This window comes from Crotalus tigris, unplaced genomic scaffold (genome assembly GCF_016545835.1).
Source record: "Crotalus tigris isolate CLP2741 ecotype Arizona unplaced genomic scaffold, ASM1654583v1 scf7180000017666.379230911805:20528666, whole genome shotgun sequence".
Lineage (NCBI taxonomy): Eukaryota > Metazoa > Chordata > Lepidosauria > Squamata > Viperidae > Crotalus > Crotalus tigris.
The window spans coordinates 6,919,708-6,935,357 of NW_024096552.1; the positions used below are offsets into that span (position 1 = coordinate 6,919,708).

General features: G+C 37.5%; 1 protein-coding gene across 14 annotated transcripts in view; it reads right to left on the minus strand.

The window, feature by feature from the left end:
- Positions 1-15,650, minus strand: part of TENM3 (teneurin transmembrane protein 3) — a 565,275-nt gene that overhangs the window by 260,833 nt on the left and 288,792 nt on the right. For 12 of the 14 annotated variants that reach the window (XM_039336655.1, XM_039336657.1, XM_039336656.1 and 9 more), the window contains one exon: positions 11,346-11,555. The exons of the other annotated variants lie outside the window; for them this stretch is intronic. In XM_039336655.1, the coding sequence (XP_039192589.1) occupies positions 11,346-11,555 (210 nt within the window). The remainder of the gene's footprint in view (positions 1-11,345; positions 11,556-15,650) is intronic. 14 annotated transcript variants of the gene reach the window in all.

The window sequence follows — 15,650 nt, forward strand, 5'->3', positions numbered from 1 at the left end:
GGAGAATGAATAGTACGCAGATCGGTTGCAGATAATTAAGACCTAGAAGGTCTATTCTGCCCAGAAGAAACAATGGCCGGACAGACAGGTCCCTCTGCAAGGAAGGATCCTGTGGGCCGGTGACTAAAGATCACTTGAAGAACAGTGGAACAGTTCAAACTTTTCTCCCCTTCCTTCACCAGGGTTGATTGCAATGGCACTGATATAAGGCCAAAGGTTTGCTAGTGCTGTGAGTATGAATTCCCCAATCTGTGGCTGTAAAGACAGTCCACCGGGTGTGCTTATAATTGTCCTTCTACCTTTCCCTCTGCCTCTCTATCCCACACTCCTGTGGAAAACCTTCAAGTATATGAGCCCTTAATGGAGGCTATAAGAATACACCCAAAATGGAGGCTAAAGGAGGTGCACTCAAAATGGCGTCTGGGTGAAGGCCACGCCCTCCTAATAACTGCCAAAGAGAACCACGAGTCTCAAAATGGCGGATTTGTCTCCAACGGTCACTCCGTTGGCTGAGGAGGTTTTTTTTGGGGGGGGGGAGAAGCTAGGTACTGGTGCCTTAACGATCCCCCCGAAACGGGCCGCGCTTTCCCAGATAATCCGGTGAAACAAGGGTTAAATTAAAGCGGGCCGTTAAGGACTGGGCGAGTTGCCGTGCTGGCAAACCTCCAAAAACCTTGAACGCCGCTGTTCTGACTGGCCCTGGTTCCGATTTCGCGCGCCCCAGGTGGTCCGGGAGATAAGGGCAGCCGACGCTCCCTGTATCTCCACTGCCTCTCGCAGGCTCTCTCGGCAATTTTTTTTTTTTAACGATACTCTCACCACCTCCTCACGCGACGCCTGTGGGAACAGCGATCTGTCGGCTGCTCGGAGCCTCGAGCAAAGGCTGAAAGGAAAAAAGCCTCCCTGTGAGTTTTCTAATTGAATTGTAAATTTAGCAGAGGGTTTTAGGTCTAATTGTCAATCTTTGTCAGGAGCTAATTTGCTAGCTGCTAACAGGCTTCGAGACTGAGTCAAAACTGGGGTCACGCCCAAGGGAAGGGTGTGGCCAAAGTTTTTACCCAGTCTGCCGGGCAGGAAGGCTGTCATAGAACCCAACCATTGGACTCTACAGCCATCCTGCTGGAGAAAAGGAAAATATATCATCATGATGTCATCCCACAAATAATACAACTTATGTATTTCCATCAGATATCACACATCATTACATAATTGCATCTTTTATCCAATAACATCATGTGTGATTGTGTCTTATTATCAACCCTGCTTTCAAACAAATTAGGATAAAATATTTTTTCCAACAGAGAAGAAATTCTGAGATGAAATCATATGTCCTCCTATTTACTTACTAATAATTCCCAAGTGGGAATAAAAAATGATTGATCTATGCCTCCACATACACCATATAAACTTTCTTTGATGTGTGTAAATGAAGTGTACTTTACATGTACTCAATTAACAAGCAAACATTTCCTGCAAATATTCAGCAGACCACATACTTCCCTTTGTGATTAACTAGTAATTGACATAGTTCACTAACCCTCGGAATACCATTTTTTTTTTCATTCACTGAAAGAGAATATACTGAAGGCTACAATCTACATCGTATTTCCTATTTATTCAGAAATGAATTGCACTATATTTAATAGGAGCAATCACAAGAAATAATATAATTCCAAATTTCTGCTACTATTTCTGCAGTTTGCTTGCTTTGAAATAGACCACAAAATAATTTGTCAGGACTCAAGATTACAAGGATACAGACAGAATAGTATATTGTGAACACAAAATTCTCTATCTTTTCCTTTGTTACCTAGGCAACCAAACACTGGCTGCTTTTATATAAATACTTGTTAACCACGCCCATTTTCAAAGCATTCCTTGGTTTACTGATCTGAACCATGGCATGGTCAGAACATCAATCAATGAAACAAAGATGGGTGTGATGTAGTCATTAAAACGTTTATTTTTTCCAGCTGCTGGATCAATTCCATGAATTATTGCTTGAATCAATCTAGGTAGAATTAAAACCTGGTCTTATAGTGCAGCAGTGCTATTATACACTAAAGTAGCTCCTCTCCCCCAAAAAGCCAAAATGGAACCAAATTCAACTTGTTCTTTTGGCATGATTAAGTCATTTCAACTGTATTCCAGCTCTTTCAAAATCTTCTTCTGGTGATTTACACATCACAGCATACATTGCAGCCTTCAGAAATTCATTAAACTACAGGAGTTTTAAAATATACCTTCTCATAATCTTGCTATACTCTACTCAACAATAATTAGGTTAGGAAGGTGAAGGTATCTTGTGCACATAATTTAGGTAACATAATGCATCTTTTTCTAAGACTGCATGACACCAACAAGAGGACAACTGCATGAATCTAACCCCATCCCCCAACCATCAGCTTTAATGAATTGTAGGCACTAGATTCAATAACAGAATCAGATGCTACAAACAAACAACTTTCAACATGAAAGTTCTATCAACTTTGTTACTGTTCTGAGAACTTGAAGTTTTTGAGAATGAAAATGAAGTCTAATAAAAGGTGCCTGGATTTGTGATTGGACTGTAATTCCTCAGATTCTCCTTTTTTCCTTTTTGGAAAATACAAATATTTTTCTCTTCCAGATATCTTACCCATCACCCATGATTTCTTAAATATTATACAGGTCAGACTAGGAAATTGAAGTTATGAATGCTAACACTACTTTTATTATAAGTCATAGTAAGAGAATACTGCAAATTTGAATAGGCTTACTACTTTTCTTCTTTTTATCTTCGTGGGATCTATAAAAGGTTCCGTCTGAGACACCTTCTCCAATTACATTTGTATCTTAGATTCACAATTTTTTATCTGACTATTGTCTTGGTTGTGACTCATCCTTCTGTTCTTCAAGGCTATCTCTATCTCTTCTGTCCATTACAGTACAGTTTGGGCCAGTCCATCAACTAATATCATAAGATGTAATTATATTTTTCAGAAAGTTTATCTGGAAGTAAAAAAGATGCTCTATCAATCTCATGTTTCAATCCTCTTTTTATAGCTGTATATCTCCTAATTGGAGAAAATTGAGGATAAACAGAAGTTGAATAGTTCTGCCTTTTATTTGTTAACATTCTAACAATTGTGAGGAAAACTAGTATACTGGTTTTGTTTCCTTTTATCTTGAGTATAGTTTTTTTCATTCTTAATATTCATCTTATAAATACCTCATTCTGAACTTCAGTTTTTTCTGACATTATCTCTACAGTTCTGAACTATATATATGTTTCACTGGTGACCATGCCTCTTTCTACCTATTCACATCTTCAATTGTTCAAACTGCTACACAGTATTTTTGCAATCAATTTATCTTTTTGCTTTCATCATTGGATTTTTCTGAGATTGTTATCTTAGGAGCTCAATTTCCAGGAATTCTTATTGATTTTGAGTTCCATTAGCTTTCCTTGCATGAAATCTTTGCTCTTGTTATTACTTTATTAAAATCTGTTTTCTTGAAGACAAATGCCACGTTTGATTATACTCTTTCTTACATTCAAGAAGTCAAGATTAAATGGTCACTTCCACATTATTTTTTTTATTAAAAAGTTTTTACAAAAATTACAAAATATACCCCAAACCCACCCCCTCCCCCCACTTCCCAGAGCTGAATACAGGGTAGCAAATATAATAATCATAATCTAACTAACATTAGCCAACTACATAGATAAACAAATATAATGCGCTTTAATTCCCTTTTAATACAGAATAAACAATTTGCAAATAAACTTAATCATATAAATAAATTAAAATCCTAATTCATAAACAATACAATATAATAAAAATTCCACTATACTAAACTATTAATAATAATAACAATAATAATATTCTAAAATTTAATCATAAAATAAATGGAACTTCTTAGTTCCATATTTATTCTGAATATAATCTATCCATCTTCTCCAAACCGAAATGTATCTTTCTTGTGAATGATCCTTCAAATAAGCAGAAATCTTAGCCATTTCTGTTAAATTTGACACTTTAAGCGTCCATTCTTCTATAATCAGCAAGGAATCCTTCTTCCAATATTGCCCTACCAACAGCCTTGCTGCTGTTATTAAATTCAACATCAAATTAGTTTCCTTAACATCAAAATCTACAATAATACCCAACAAAAATAGTTGAGGAGTAAACTTTTATCTTTCTTTTAAAAATATTTTGAATGTTCCACCAAATTTTAATCCAAAAAGCTTTTATATTTCTACAAGTCCACCAAATATGAAAGTAAGTTGCATCCAAACTACCACATTTCCAACATTTGGGCTGCAAGTTAGGATACATACAAGACAACTTTTGGGGATCCAAATGCCACCTATAAAACATTTTATAAAAATTTTCTCTCAAATTTTGGACTTGAGTAAATTTTACATTTCTAACCCAAATTATCTCCCATGTGTCCAATAGAACCGGCTCTTGAATATTTTGTGCCCATTTTACCATACAATCTTTAACTAACTCCATTTCAGAATCCAATTCTATTAAGACATTATAAATTCTCTTTATATGGGCTCGAGTTTGATCTTTAATCTGTTTTACCAAATTCGCATCCTCTAAAGTAATACCAACCTTTTGATCTAAACTTCACCTAACAATTGATTATATTGAAACCAAGAGTGTACAATATTTTCTTGCTTCAACTCAGCTAAAGATTTTAATTGCCAATCCTTCCCTACCAAACTAAGTAATTCCTTATAAGAAATCCTATCCAAATTCACTCCCCTAGATAGCCCCTCTATCACGTGTCCGGGAATCCCCCAAATTGGAATTTTATAATTTAACCTATAACTTCCACATTGTTAACTAAGTCTTCCACAATTGTCAAAAGCACAGGTTCAGAATCTTCTAGAAGGACTATGCTTAGAATTTGTCTTCCAACTGATGCCTAAGTAATTAAAGATCTCACTACTCATTCTTCATTCCTCTTTGAAATAACTGCAATTTGCTTTTGGAAAGGATCCATATCTTCTCCTTATCTGGGGGATCCATAGCAGATCCTGCAACATATTGCTTTCTCCCCCCTATACTTATTTTAAGGAAAACACTCCCAATATAGTCCCAAATTCAATCTACTGGATTAACATGGCACGATTCCTGTTTTTCTTTCTTGCATTAAGTTCAGCTTCATCTTTCTTCCAAAGTCATAGCATTTGGTTACAGCCAATGAAACTACAAACTTTACAAACAAATGTACTTCCTAATATCTGAATAAATATTTCAATCTTTTTCAGTTTTTCATGTTGACGTGGCTGAAGAAAATTTAAAACATTCTCAGTGGGTAACAGCACTTGGTTGAGCTTACATGGGTTTGAAAATTATCAATGTGGGGCCAGTTGGTATTTGCATGACAAACTTCTAAAGAATGTCATATTTGTAATCTATATAAGAAAGGGGGTGGAAAAAACTGAAGGAAAGCACATTAATTCTGTAGCCAATAAAATTGCATAGGTATGTGTTTGTGGTAACTAGAAGTCAAAACAGATCTCCTAATCATAAAAAAAAATAAATCACATGAATTAGATAAACTGTAACATGCGAAGTATTTACTCTAGTATCAAGGCAATAGGAATGAATCTCTAACGTGTAGTATAAGTTATCTCATATTAATGACAGGTCTTGTGCATATTATTTCTATTTTTACATCTGAATATTGATGGAACAATACTGTGCATGTGTACTACTGGTAAATTTGCACAGGATTGCAAATTAATTGCTTTTAAATTAGGTAGCTTAAAATAAGGGTATGATTTTACCAAGCTTAATGCTAGTAATTAAAAAAAATAGAATGGAAATTGACAAAATATACTAGCAACAATGTATTTATGTAGTACCCCTAAAGACACGTAGCACTTGGAACATTGTCATTTGTTTATCAATGGGATCCTATGTTTCTTTTTTTCTTATATTTTATTCTTTCCAATAATTGTCCAAATGGTGGCTGGCTTTAAAGCTTTTATTAGCATCAGGATAAATAATCAGAGGAACTGAGGTCAAACAATGGTGAAAGAGGATTCTAATGACAGTTGATGTAACTGCACAAGCACCACACATTGAAAAACATAGATACTGTCAAGGCTATGGTTTCTCCAATTGTAAACAATAACTGTGGAAGTTGGATCATCAGGTACTCTTAATGAAGAAAAATTGATGCCTTTGAATTTATGATTCCAGAGAAAATTGTTGAGAATACCTTTATTTACAATAATAATAAATCATAATATGATAGATGACGCAAAATTACAGGTAGTCCTCAACTTACAACAGTTCGCTTAATGACCATTCTAAATTACAACAGCGTTGAAAAAGTGACTTATGACAATTTTTCACACTTATGACCATCGCAGCATCCCCACAGTCATGTGATTTATATTTGGATGCTTGGTAACTGGTTCATATTTATGACAGTGTACCGAGGTCATGTGATCACCTTTTGCAATCTTCTGACCAGCAAAGTCAATGGGGAAACCAGATTCACTTAATAACCATGTTACTAATTTAACAATTGCAGCGATTCACTTAACAAATATGGCAAGAAAAGTCATAAAATGGGGCAAAATTCACTTAACAAATTTCTCACTTAGCAACATAAATTTTGGGCTCAATTGTGGTTGTAAGTTGAGGACTACCTGTACACCATTCAATGGAAGCACTAATAATTAAGCTAAACCTTAAATGGACACATAATTCCAAGCAAGCTTCACTGAAGATAGGATAAAAAAGACATGGTGTCTAGATATTATATTGGATGCACACAAAAATGAACTTATGAGATCTCAAGCATGATGGACATTTTTCACAAACTGGCAGGTTAGAGTCAGAGGCAACCGAACAAAAGAAAGACAAGTGGAGCAGATAATCCAAAGGAGCAAGAGGATCAGGAAGCTTTTTTTGCTGAGGGAGTTCAACAATATAAAATAAAATCTCATTGTGTAAGACAATGCATAACCTTCTGAGAAAGCCTCCCATGTCCAGCTCCACAGAGTAGAAGTCACAGCATTTTTATTAGTTATTAAGTAAAGTGATATTAGAAAAGATCTTGGGATATGTTGATATTTAGTCAAATCTATTTTCCTTTCATCTGCACAATATTTCCTATGCCACAGAATCCCACCTTATTAAAACTGTTTAACAGTTAATGTATTTTTTTTCTAAAAAATACTACATTCTTTTTCCTCCAAATGCATCTTATAGGGCTGTGACAAAGCTGTTCTATATTTTTTATCAATACAAATTCTTTGTTTCAAAACAGGTCCTCAGAGTCTGATTCCTCGTCATGAGAGGATCTGTTTGAAGAAGCCAAATGAGGAAATGCAGGGGCCTCTGTCTGAGGGAATGTCCTTAGTGAAACTGCAGGTTCCTGTTGGGGCCACTGGTAAACGGAAGAGGCCATGACCTGGGCGAAAGCCTGAGCCATCATTGCCTGAAATTGATCAGGCGACGCTACCTGTGTCTCAATAGGACGAAGCCCCGCTGCGGTGGGTATAAAGGTGGCCTCCGTCCCTGATGGTACCATGACTGGAGGGGAAACCCTCTGCGGTTCTAAACCCTGGGTAGGGAAAGTGGGTTCCATCTGTACAGTTTCCCTTTGAAGAGACCAAGCCCATGGAGCTAGATTAAAGGGAACGGGCTGTGGCTCGAACAGTGACGTCACAGGTGGACCAGGAGTGTTAATGTCTGTCTCACCTGGAGTCAATTTCCGTGCCTTGGAAAACTCGTTCTCCAAGACCTGATGACATCTACTGGCCTCTTTCTCAGCTGCTTTCGAGGGCTTCCTACTGGACTGAGCCCTGGCCTTGGCCTTAAGCCTCCCCGCCGCTTCCATTGTGGAAGACTTGTGTTTCTTTCTGGCGAGGGAGTCTGGAACGCCCTATGCAGACTGAGGAACCAAATCATCCGCCATTTCAATGGGATATCCCGGTGATAAGTTGGGAGGAATCCTGCAATGTGGAGCAGAAAAAATTAGGGAAAATCATGTGTCCAATCCTGGACCAGGCAGCTCCGACCAATATTCTAATAAATGGCTGACAAAGACTCAGCTATTGCCAGTGAGGCCAATCGTGGCGGGACAGTGCCAGCACGCTCTACAGATGACTGTCTGACTCGGTCCCCCGCAGGGGTAACTCCCTGCATGTGCAGGCCTGACTGCTTAAAGTGGGGGGGATGGGGTGTGAGACCAGGCAATAAGACCCTACAGGGGTGACATTGCCCTCCCCAAATTGAAAACGCAACAGCCGGCAAGATGGCAAAAGGTAGTAAAGGCCCCAACTGACTGAAGCCTACAGGCTGGAAATTCGAATGCAGCCCTTAGCGCTGTGCTCAAAATGGCAGCCGCATGATATGCGCACCAATTCTGGCCCCCTTCAAGCAAGTCTTAACTAGAGGCTCAATGTAGCTCAGGCTGATTGTGCCACGCCCAAAATGGCTGCTGTGCTGTTTTCGCGCTCAAAATAACAGCCTCCGACTATGCTATCCAGAGCCCCGGCAGAAACACTGCCTCCAGTCACAGCCTTAATAGATTAGAGGCTGAAAGGACCGTCCGTCCAAGGGCTTGAGGGGCAGAATTCGGTGCTGCTGTAATCTGCCGAATCAGGCAGTCGGTGTAAGAGAGAGGCAGACGATTCTGAGAAGGATCATCTGACGGCGAGGGAAAACGCTGAGGAACTCCGAAATCGCTGTTATGGCTCCAGTGAGAAGCCCCAAGGACTGAACAGCTGGAGCAATTTCGAGTCTTCGGAAGGACTCATGTGGAGCGAAGCCTCTCCTGGAGAGCAGGAGACTGCAGCCTGCAGGGCAACCCTGAAGGCTGACAGAAATTCCTCTCAGCGTAAGGTGAAATTGCAAGTTCAATTTTAGAAGGAAAGTGAGCCAAATTAAGTCCATTTTTTTCCCTAATTAAGGTAATGAAGGAGGAAAATCCACGAGTGGAAAGAATACAGCCTGTAGCTAAATCTGGAAAGGAGCATAATTTACGCATCTGCTAAGCAAGAGACTAAGTCATAAACTGGGGTACTCTAGCCCAGCAGGAGGTGTGGCAACTTTCCAGATTTAGTCTAATTTGATTAGGAGGATTAAGACAACTCACTCGTAGATTCTCCATCCACCATGCTGGAGAACAAGGTATTTTTTTCTAAAAAATACTACATTCTTTTTCCTCCAAATGCATAGGGCTGTGACAAAGCAGTTCTATATTTTTTATCAATACAAATTCTTTGTTTCAAAACATTTTAGGCTTGACAAAACTTTATTTTACATACTTCAGAGGATTTTTGAAGAAAAGGCTTCTAATAATTTTCATTCAAATAATTCTTGTAAAAACAATGCTGGCCTATGGATGTGAGGAGTATTCCTGTGTCAAGTTGGTTGGAATGATTTGTGGCTTCTGTATTGCAGGTCAGACTGGTTTGGAAAAGTTCTAGCACTGAAATTTTCCTTGGAAAGAAATCTAATATGCCAGAGACAGTGAAGAAATTGAGGTTGAAAAAGTTTTGATATTCAGCAAGACAACAATTTGAAATATTCAGATCCACATCAATAATTAAGTACCGTAAATGCCGGCATATAAGGTGACTTCCGCGAGCGCTGAAATCGGCGCCAAAGACGGGGGTCGTTTTATACACCGAGACATCTTATACGTCGGAAATACTGGTAGTTTCCGGCGTATAAGACGACGTTCTAGGAATGCGGCCTGGCTATAAAGACGGGGGTCGTCTTATACGCCGGGTCTCCTTGTACGCCGGCATTTACGGTAGTTAGAAAAAACTAAGAGGTTTGGAATTACCTTCAGCACCCAGACTTCTATGAGAAAAAATCTTAACATGCAATACCTAAGAATATTTTAGAAATACTATAGCAGAATTATATAGAATTCTATAAGGATCAGTAGGGGAAAAAATCCCAAAAGCAAGTACCGAAGATTTTTAGGAAACTAAAAAAGCACTAGTAATAAATTTATAAATAAGACAGCAGGAGAATATGTGAAAATATTTATTTCTGCTAAAAGAGATGCTATAATATCTGACTGAAATAGAGTTCAAACTTCTGCACATGCTTCTATCTTGCTAAGGAATTCTGAATTTGACCAGACTTTCACATAAATCTGTACATCTCCACATAAATCAATCTGATGATATAGCAGGAGTGCTAACCTAGTACTTGTTCATTTAAAGAATTTAATGCAGAAAACAGTTTGAAATTGAATGTAAGCAAGAATATATTTATTAAATTTGTCTAAACTACTCCCTGTCATAAACTATCTGGCTCTCACTTTGTTCCAATGGCAATTCTGGAAGGGTAGCAGTCACAGTGAAGGAACAAATATGACACTTCGGATTACCTCTAAACACACGGTATGGAAACCATTCCTAAGCCTGGATTCTTTGATGTATAGATTTCAATTTCATAGGATAGTTGAAGAAAAACAATTTCTCAATTTGACTCAATTATATTGCAATTATAATGCAATTATATAATTAGTAATGTATAGACCATGATTCTCGATATTTAATCTCATTCAAAAATTTATCTTTATTTAAAGTGTAATGGTGAAAGTCTGAAGTAATGTTGCTTTAAGAGCCATGGAGGGAAACTCTGAAAATAATGTATACAGTATTATGGAAGATTCAATAAGGTGAGCTGTACTGTGAGAAAAGGAGGTATATCTGCCAATGATATTCTTAAGCAACTCTCAGGATAAAAATATGTAACTCATTTCACAAAACTCTCTTTTCCTTTTTCCATGCCCCTTTACCCAAGAGTCTACTGGTTCTTTGCGGGGGATTTCTAAGACTCTAAAAAGAAAATTTGAGGGAATTGAGCAGAGAAACTTGTTCCTTTCAGCCAGGTTGCATGTACCTGTATCTAAAATAATCCTAATGTAAGCAGAAGAACTTTAATTAGTCATAACTAACTTAGATCTCAAAAATTCTAAAAAGGTCTACTTTAAATTATAAGAGAAGCTAAGGCTGTCACTGTACACAAACTTCCCAGGGAATAAAACCCAATTAATGTAAGCCTGTTTACTTCTGAGTAGACACTGGACTGTATGAGTTCCAAAAATCTTTATAGTTAAGAATACCTTCTGCTGTTATAATTACTTTCCTACTATATCTGAATTAGATTCTTTTATTTTAATATTGGAAAAGTTAACATAATTCAGTTCTTCTACTTTTTTCTGTTTAATAAATAAAATAAATCTATATTATTTTCATATACATTTTCAAACATAAAGTAAAAACAATTAATCTTTTGTCAGAGTATTTTATTTCAAGATGCAATAGAAAAACTATGGACAAGATGTCCTATTCTTACCATGACCTGAGGCAAAAACTGAAACAGGACCGGTCTGTACTAGGTAAGAGCTGGCAGTATAGTCCTCATCAGTGTCAGAGTCCTGAACTGGCTGGATAGCACTAGTACTTAGCAACCATCTCTGGTTGTCATGGAGATTTGGAGATGGAGGAGGGGAATGTAAATGTTCAATAACGGATTGACTAGATGAAGAAGATGGCATGGGAGGACCTGAGGAAAAAATATTAAAAAAAAAAAAAAAATAGGATAACACAAGGAGTATTTCAGAAATTGCTTACCTTCATGTAATTATTTTAAAAAGTATTTTGTTAAATTATAGCTAAACAAAATTATGATAGCATGTGATGGAAATGTTTACAGTTTTTTTGAAATTCACTGTGGAAGGGATTATCCTTCTTAAAATGTTTCATTTCCTAAATAATTAGATGCAGAAATCAGTTGTACCTGTTGCATTTTTAAAAAGAAAATTGTTACATTTGTTACATTTCATGTTTCCATCATATTTTCATCCAGTTTGAAAATACTAATTTGGGTATGAATCTTGAGGCTTAATGGTCATAGGTTAAATATACAATTAATGTTCATTGCCTTGCCTGTGCATGCAGAGAAAGAAATGGGAGAATGGTTATAGCAGAGTTCTCAAGTTCCCATCTATCAACTGCATGCAGTTCTGCAAATAATGTTTTGCACAACACTTTATATGGGTTCTGGATGCTGCTGATCAAGTGCTAAAGACTTGTAAGTTGGATGAAGAGCTTGAAGAAAAAAAAACTGCCAGGCCACCTGACCTGGTGGGTCTCCTGGCAACAGTGGTCATTGTTGGCAGAGCAATACTCTTGCTCTGACAGCATTATCCTCCAGGAATCTCTGCTCACTGATATTTTCTGTGACGTTGTATTGGGGTCTCCAGATTGTGGTAGAGGAGAAACAAAGCTTAGGTATGGATGACAGATTGAGGAGCTAAAGCTGCCAGAGGGAGAGAAGGATGAGAAGGTAGACCAGGCCTGACTACTTTATGCAAGTTTCTTTCCTGAACAAGAAGTAAGATCTTCCCAACAAGGGAAGAAAAAAATGAAGAAAAACTAGAAAAGCAGTTCTTCGGATGAATTTTCTAAAATGATACTAAGCTACGATCTAAAAAAAAAAAATACATATCAACCCAGAGAAATCCATCTTCCTTAACTTAAAACCATTATTCCATGTTGTGTTCTGCAGAATGACAGAAAACATACCTTAATATATACCCCCCCTTCCTTCTCAGGTACTGAAGATTATAATCTCGTCAATTTTCCTAAGACTAAACATACCCAATTCTTTCAACTTTTTTCAACTATTTCTTGATCGGCCTCTGTGCCCTCCTCTGAACTGTTTCAGCTTATCTGAATTATTCTTTAAAACACGCTGGCCAGGACTTTACCCCATTCTAGAGGTGTGGTTTGTTCAGTGCAAAACAAAATGAAACAATTAATACTTCATGTGTTTGGAAACTTTATATCTGGGTATGTAGCTTTAAAATCAATTCATGATTTTTTTACCACTACTATACCAAACCAGATAACTTCTATACCTTGCATTTTATGTCTGTTTGTGAAATTATGAACGTTGTCTCTATTACCTGTATTTTCTGGGGTATAAGACGACTTTCCAAAGCGTGGAAATTGGTGCCGAAGTCGGGGGTCGTCTTATACGCCGAGTAATCTTATATGCCGGAAATTATGGTAGTTTCCAGCGGATAAGACGACTTTCTAGGCATGGAAATCGGCACCGAAGTCGGGGGTCATCTTATAGGCTGGGTCACCTTATATGCCGGAAAATACGGTAAATTTCTTTCTGTTATTTTCAATGTATTTTTATATTATATCACTATTGGTATATTTTGTCTTCAAGATATTCTAACCAATTATTTGCCATCAGCAAACTTGGTAAATATTTCTTCTCCTAATCTAATCAAGAGGAGAAGTGTGACTGTATGAGGCTAGAACTGAACCTTGTGGCATCCAACGCAGTATCAGAGATGGAGCCCATGGTGTTAACTAAGTTAATTATCACAGTCACCTAGCTTTTTAGAATATTAATCTTTCTTTTTTATATTTATTAAGGCTGCCTGATGAATCTATTCTGAAAGTACTGATGTTGTTTTGGAGTCAGTATTCAGGCTGGGTTATAGAACTGAGACAGTTGGCCACACTTATGGATTAAACTGTGAAGGATCAAAGACAGGTACTGCAACTATCCTGGCTTTCCTGGCTTTCTCTTTGGTTTTCAATACCAACAACCGCAATATTTTTCTTCACAGGCTATTGGGCTGGGTGTGGGGAGCATTGCATTGTAATGGTTGTCTTCCTTCCTCTGCAGCAGATACAACTGTTGGTGAGGGGTGAGGCCTGGACACCTGCTGTGTGGATACCTAATGTTTGGATTTTTTGCCCTTCCTCCTTAACATCTTCTGTGAGATGCCATCTGATGGTCCAGGACGCAGTATGATCACTACACTAATGATTGCCAACTATCTCTTTGATACTGCCAATCAAGGGGCACTATCCCAGTACTGGCCGAATGCCTGAGGCTATAAATCCTTGGATGTGAAAAAAATAGTTTCAACTCAATCCAAGCAAAATATAATTGCTCTGGGTCTCTGGTCCTCCTAGTTCTGATGAGCTATTATATTTTATTCTTGCCAGAGCTGCATTCCCTTAGAGAGCGCTGATATGCAATTTGGGGCCCCTCTTGAACTCACAACTCCTGTTTGAGGAACAGGTGGCAGCTATGACTACGGGAACCTTTGGTGCAGATTCATTTGCTACATCAATTGTACCCAATCTTGGATTGAAAGGTCTGGGTTATAGTCACTCATAGTTTTTGGCTGAATTACTGCATGTGGTTGCTCTTGAAGACCATGCAGAAATTATAACTGGGCCAGAATACTGAGTTGCATGCAGTTTGTCCATGTTATACTGCTGATGCATAAACTGCCCTGATTTTCAGTTTCTTTCCAGGTGAATGACACAAGTCCAGGTTATTTGTAGGATTGCCTCTCCCGGATAGTATATTCTCATTCCACCAGATCAGATATGTTGGGCATATTCCAGGTCCCTTTCTTAATTTTGCCATTAATCAGGACCTAGGCAGAAAACTTTTTCACTAATGGTCTGTGCCCTTTGTTGAGGCCCCTACTCTTTTAGCTTTCTAGAAAGCTTTGAAGACACACAAACATGCATGTACCTACATACGACATATTTAAGTGTGCTTCCTGCACACATTTATGGAAAGAGCAAGTCTTTAAGATAGTTTTTGTTTAAAATTGGCAATCCTTGATTGATAAGGTAAGGAAACTGAGTACTGCATAAGTGTTTGTATGCATACAAAACACATACCACACCCCTTCTTCCACCTACTTACTTTTGGAGAGAAAATCATTTTAAATTTAAGCTTATCTTCCTTTCAGGTGAATATAATACTCTTCTACCATGAAATTGCCAGGTTGCTGGCATTCTTTCTTTTATAACTTTGTAATGAGTGGCTTTTAATTATAAATCCATTTTATATTATAGACCTCCTGTATGCTATCTAACCCAAGTAACGTGGCATTGGCATTTATCTCTCTGCTGGATACAAGAGCCTTCTGTAGTCAACCTGTGGTGACAGTTATATGTTAATTAAAAGCCTACATGAAAATAGCATTACTGAAATGTGTTGTGGCAGATCGCACACAAAGCACTATTATTTGTAACTGCACAGACCTTGTTATCAACTGCTTCAATACTGAGCAAACATTGTATTTAACGTGAATCTCTCCCTCTGGGAAATATGCTAACAAACACTTATTACCAAGTTAGGATAGTTAGAGATGATTCAAAAGTTATTACACAGTTATTACAATGGAGACTTCTTCAGACAAGTGTTAATTATAGGATACCTACTCTGTTATTTTTTAGCATAATGGTTAATGATCAATTAAACCTTGTTAAAAATATACTTTAAAAATGTCAAGTACCTCTGATTTCCAATGAATTTTCAATTATAACTTACTTCATAGCTGTATTTTATATCTAAGATACTGGAGAAAGTGGCATGTTTACCAATAAGTGTGCAAAGCTATCAATTTTGTGAAAAGAGATATTTGAACTCACAACAATAATATTGCTTCCAAACAGCCTATGTTCCAAAACCCATACAAGAAAATAAGATACCTTTGCTGCAATTGCATCTTTGGTTCATCCTGAGCATGTGTACTGAGTTTCTGATTCTTTTATATTCCATTACCAATCCCATGAAAAGATTCTACCTTTCTTTTGCAGTCAGTTG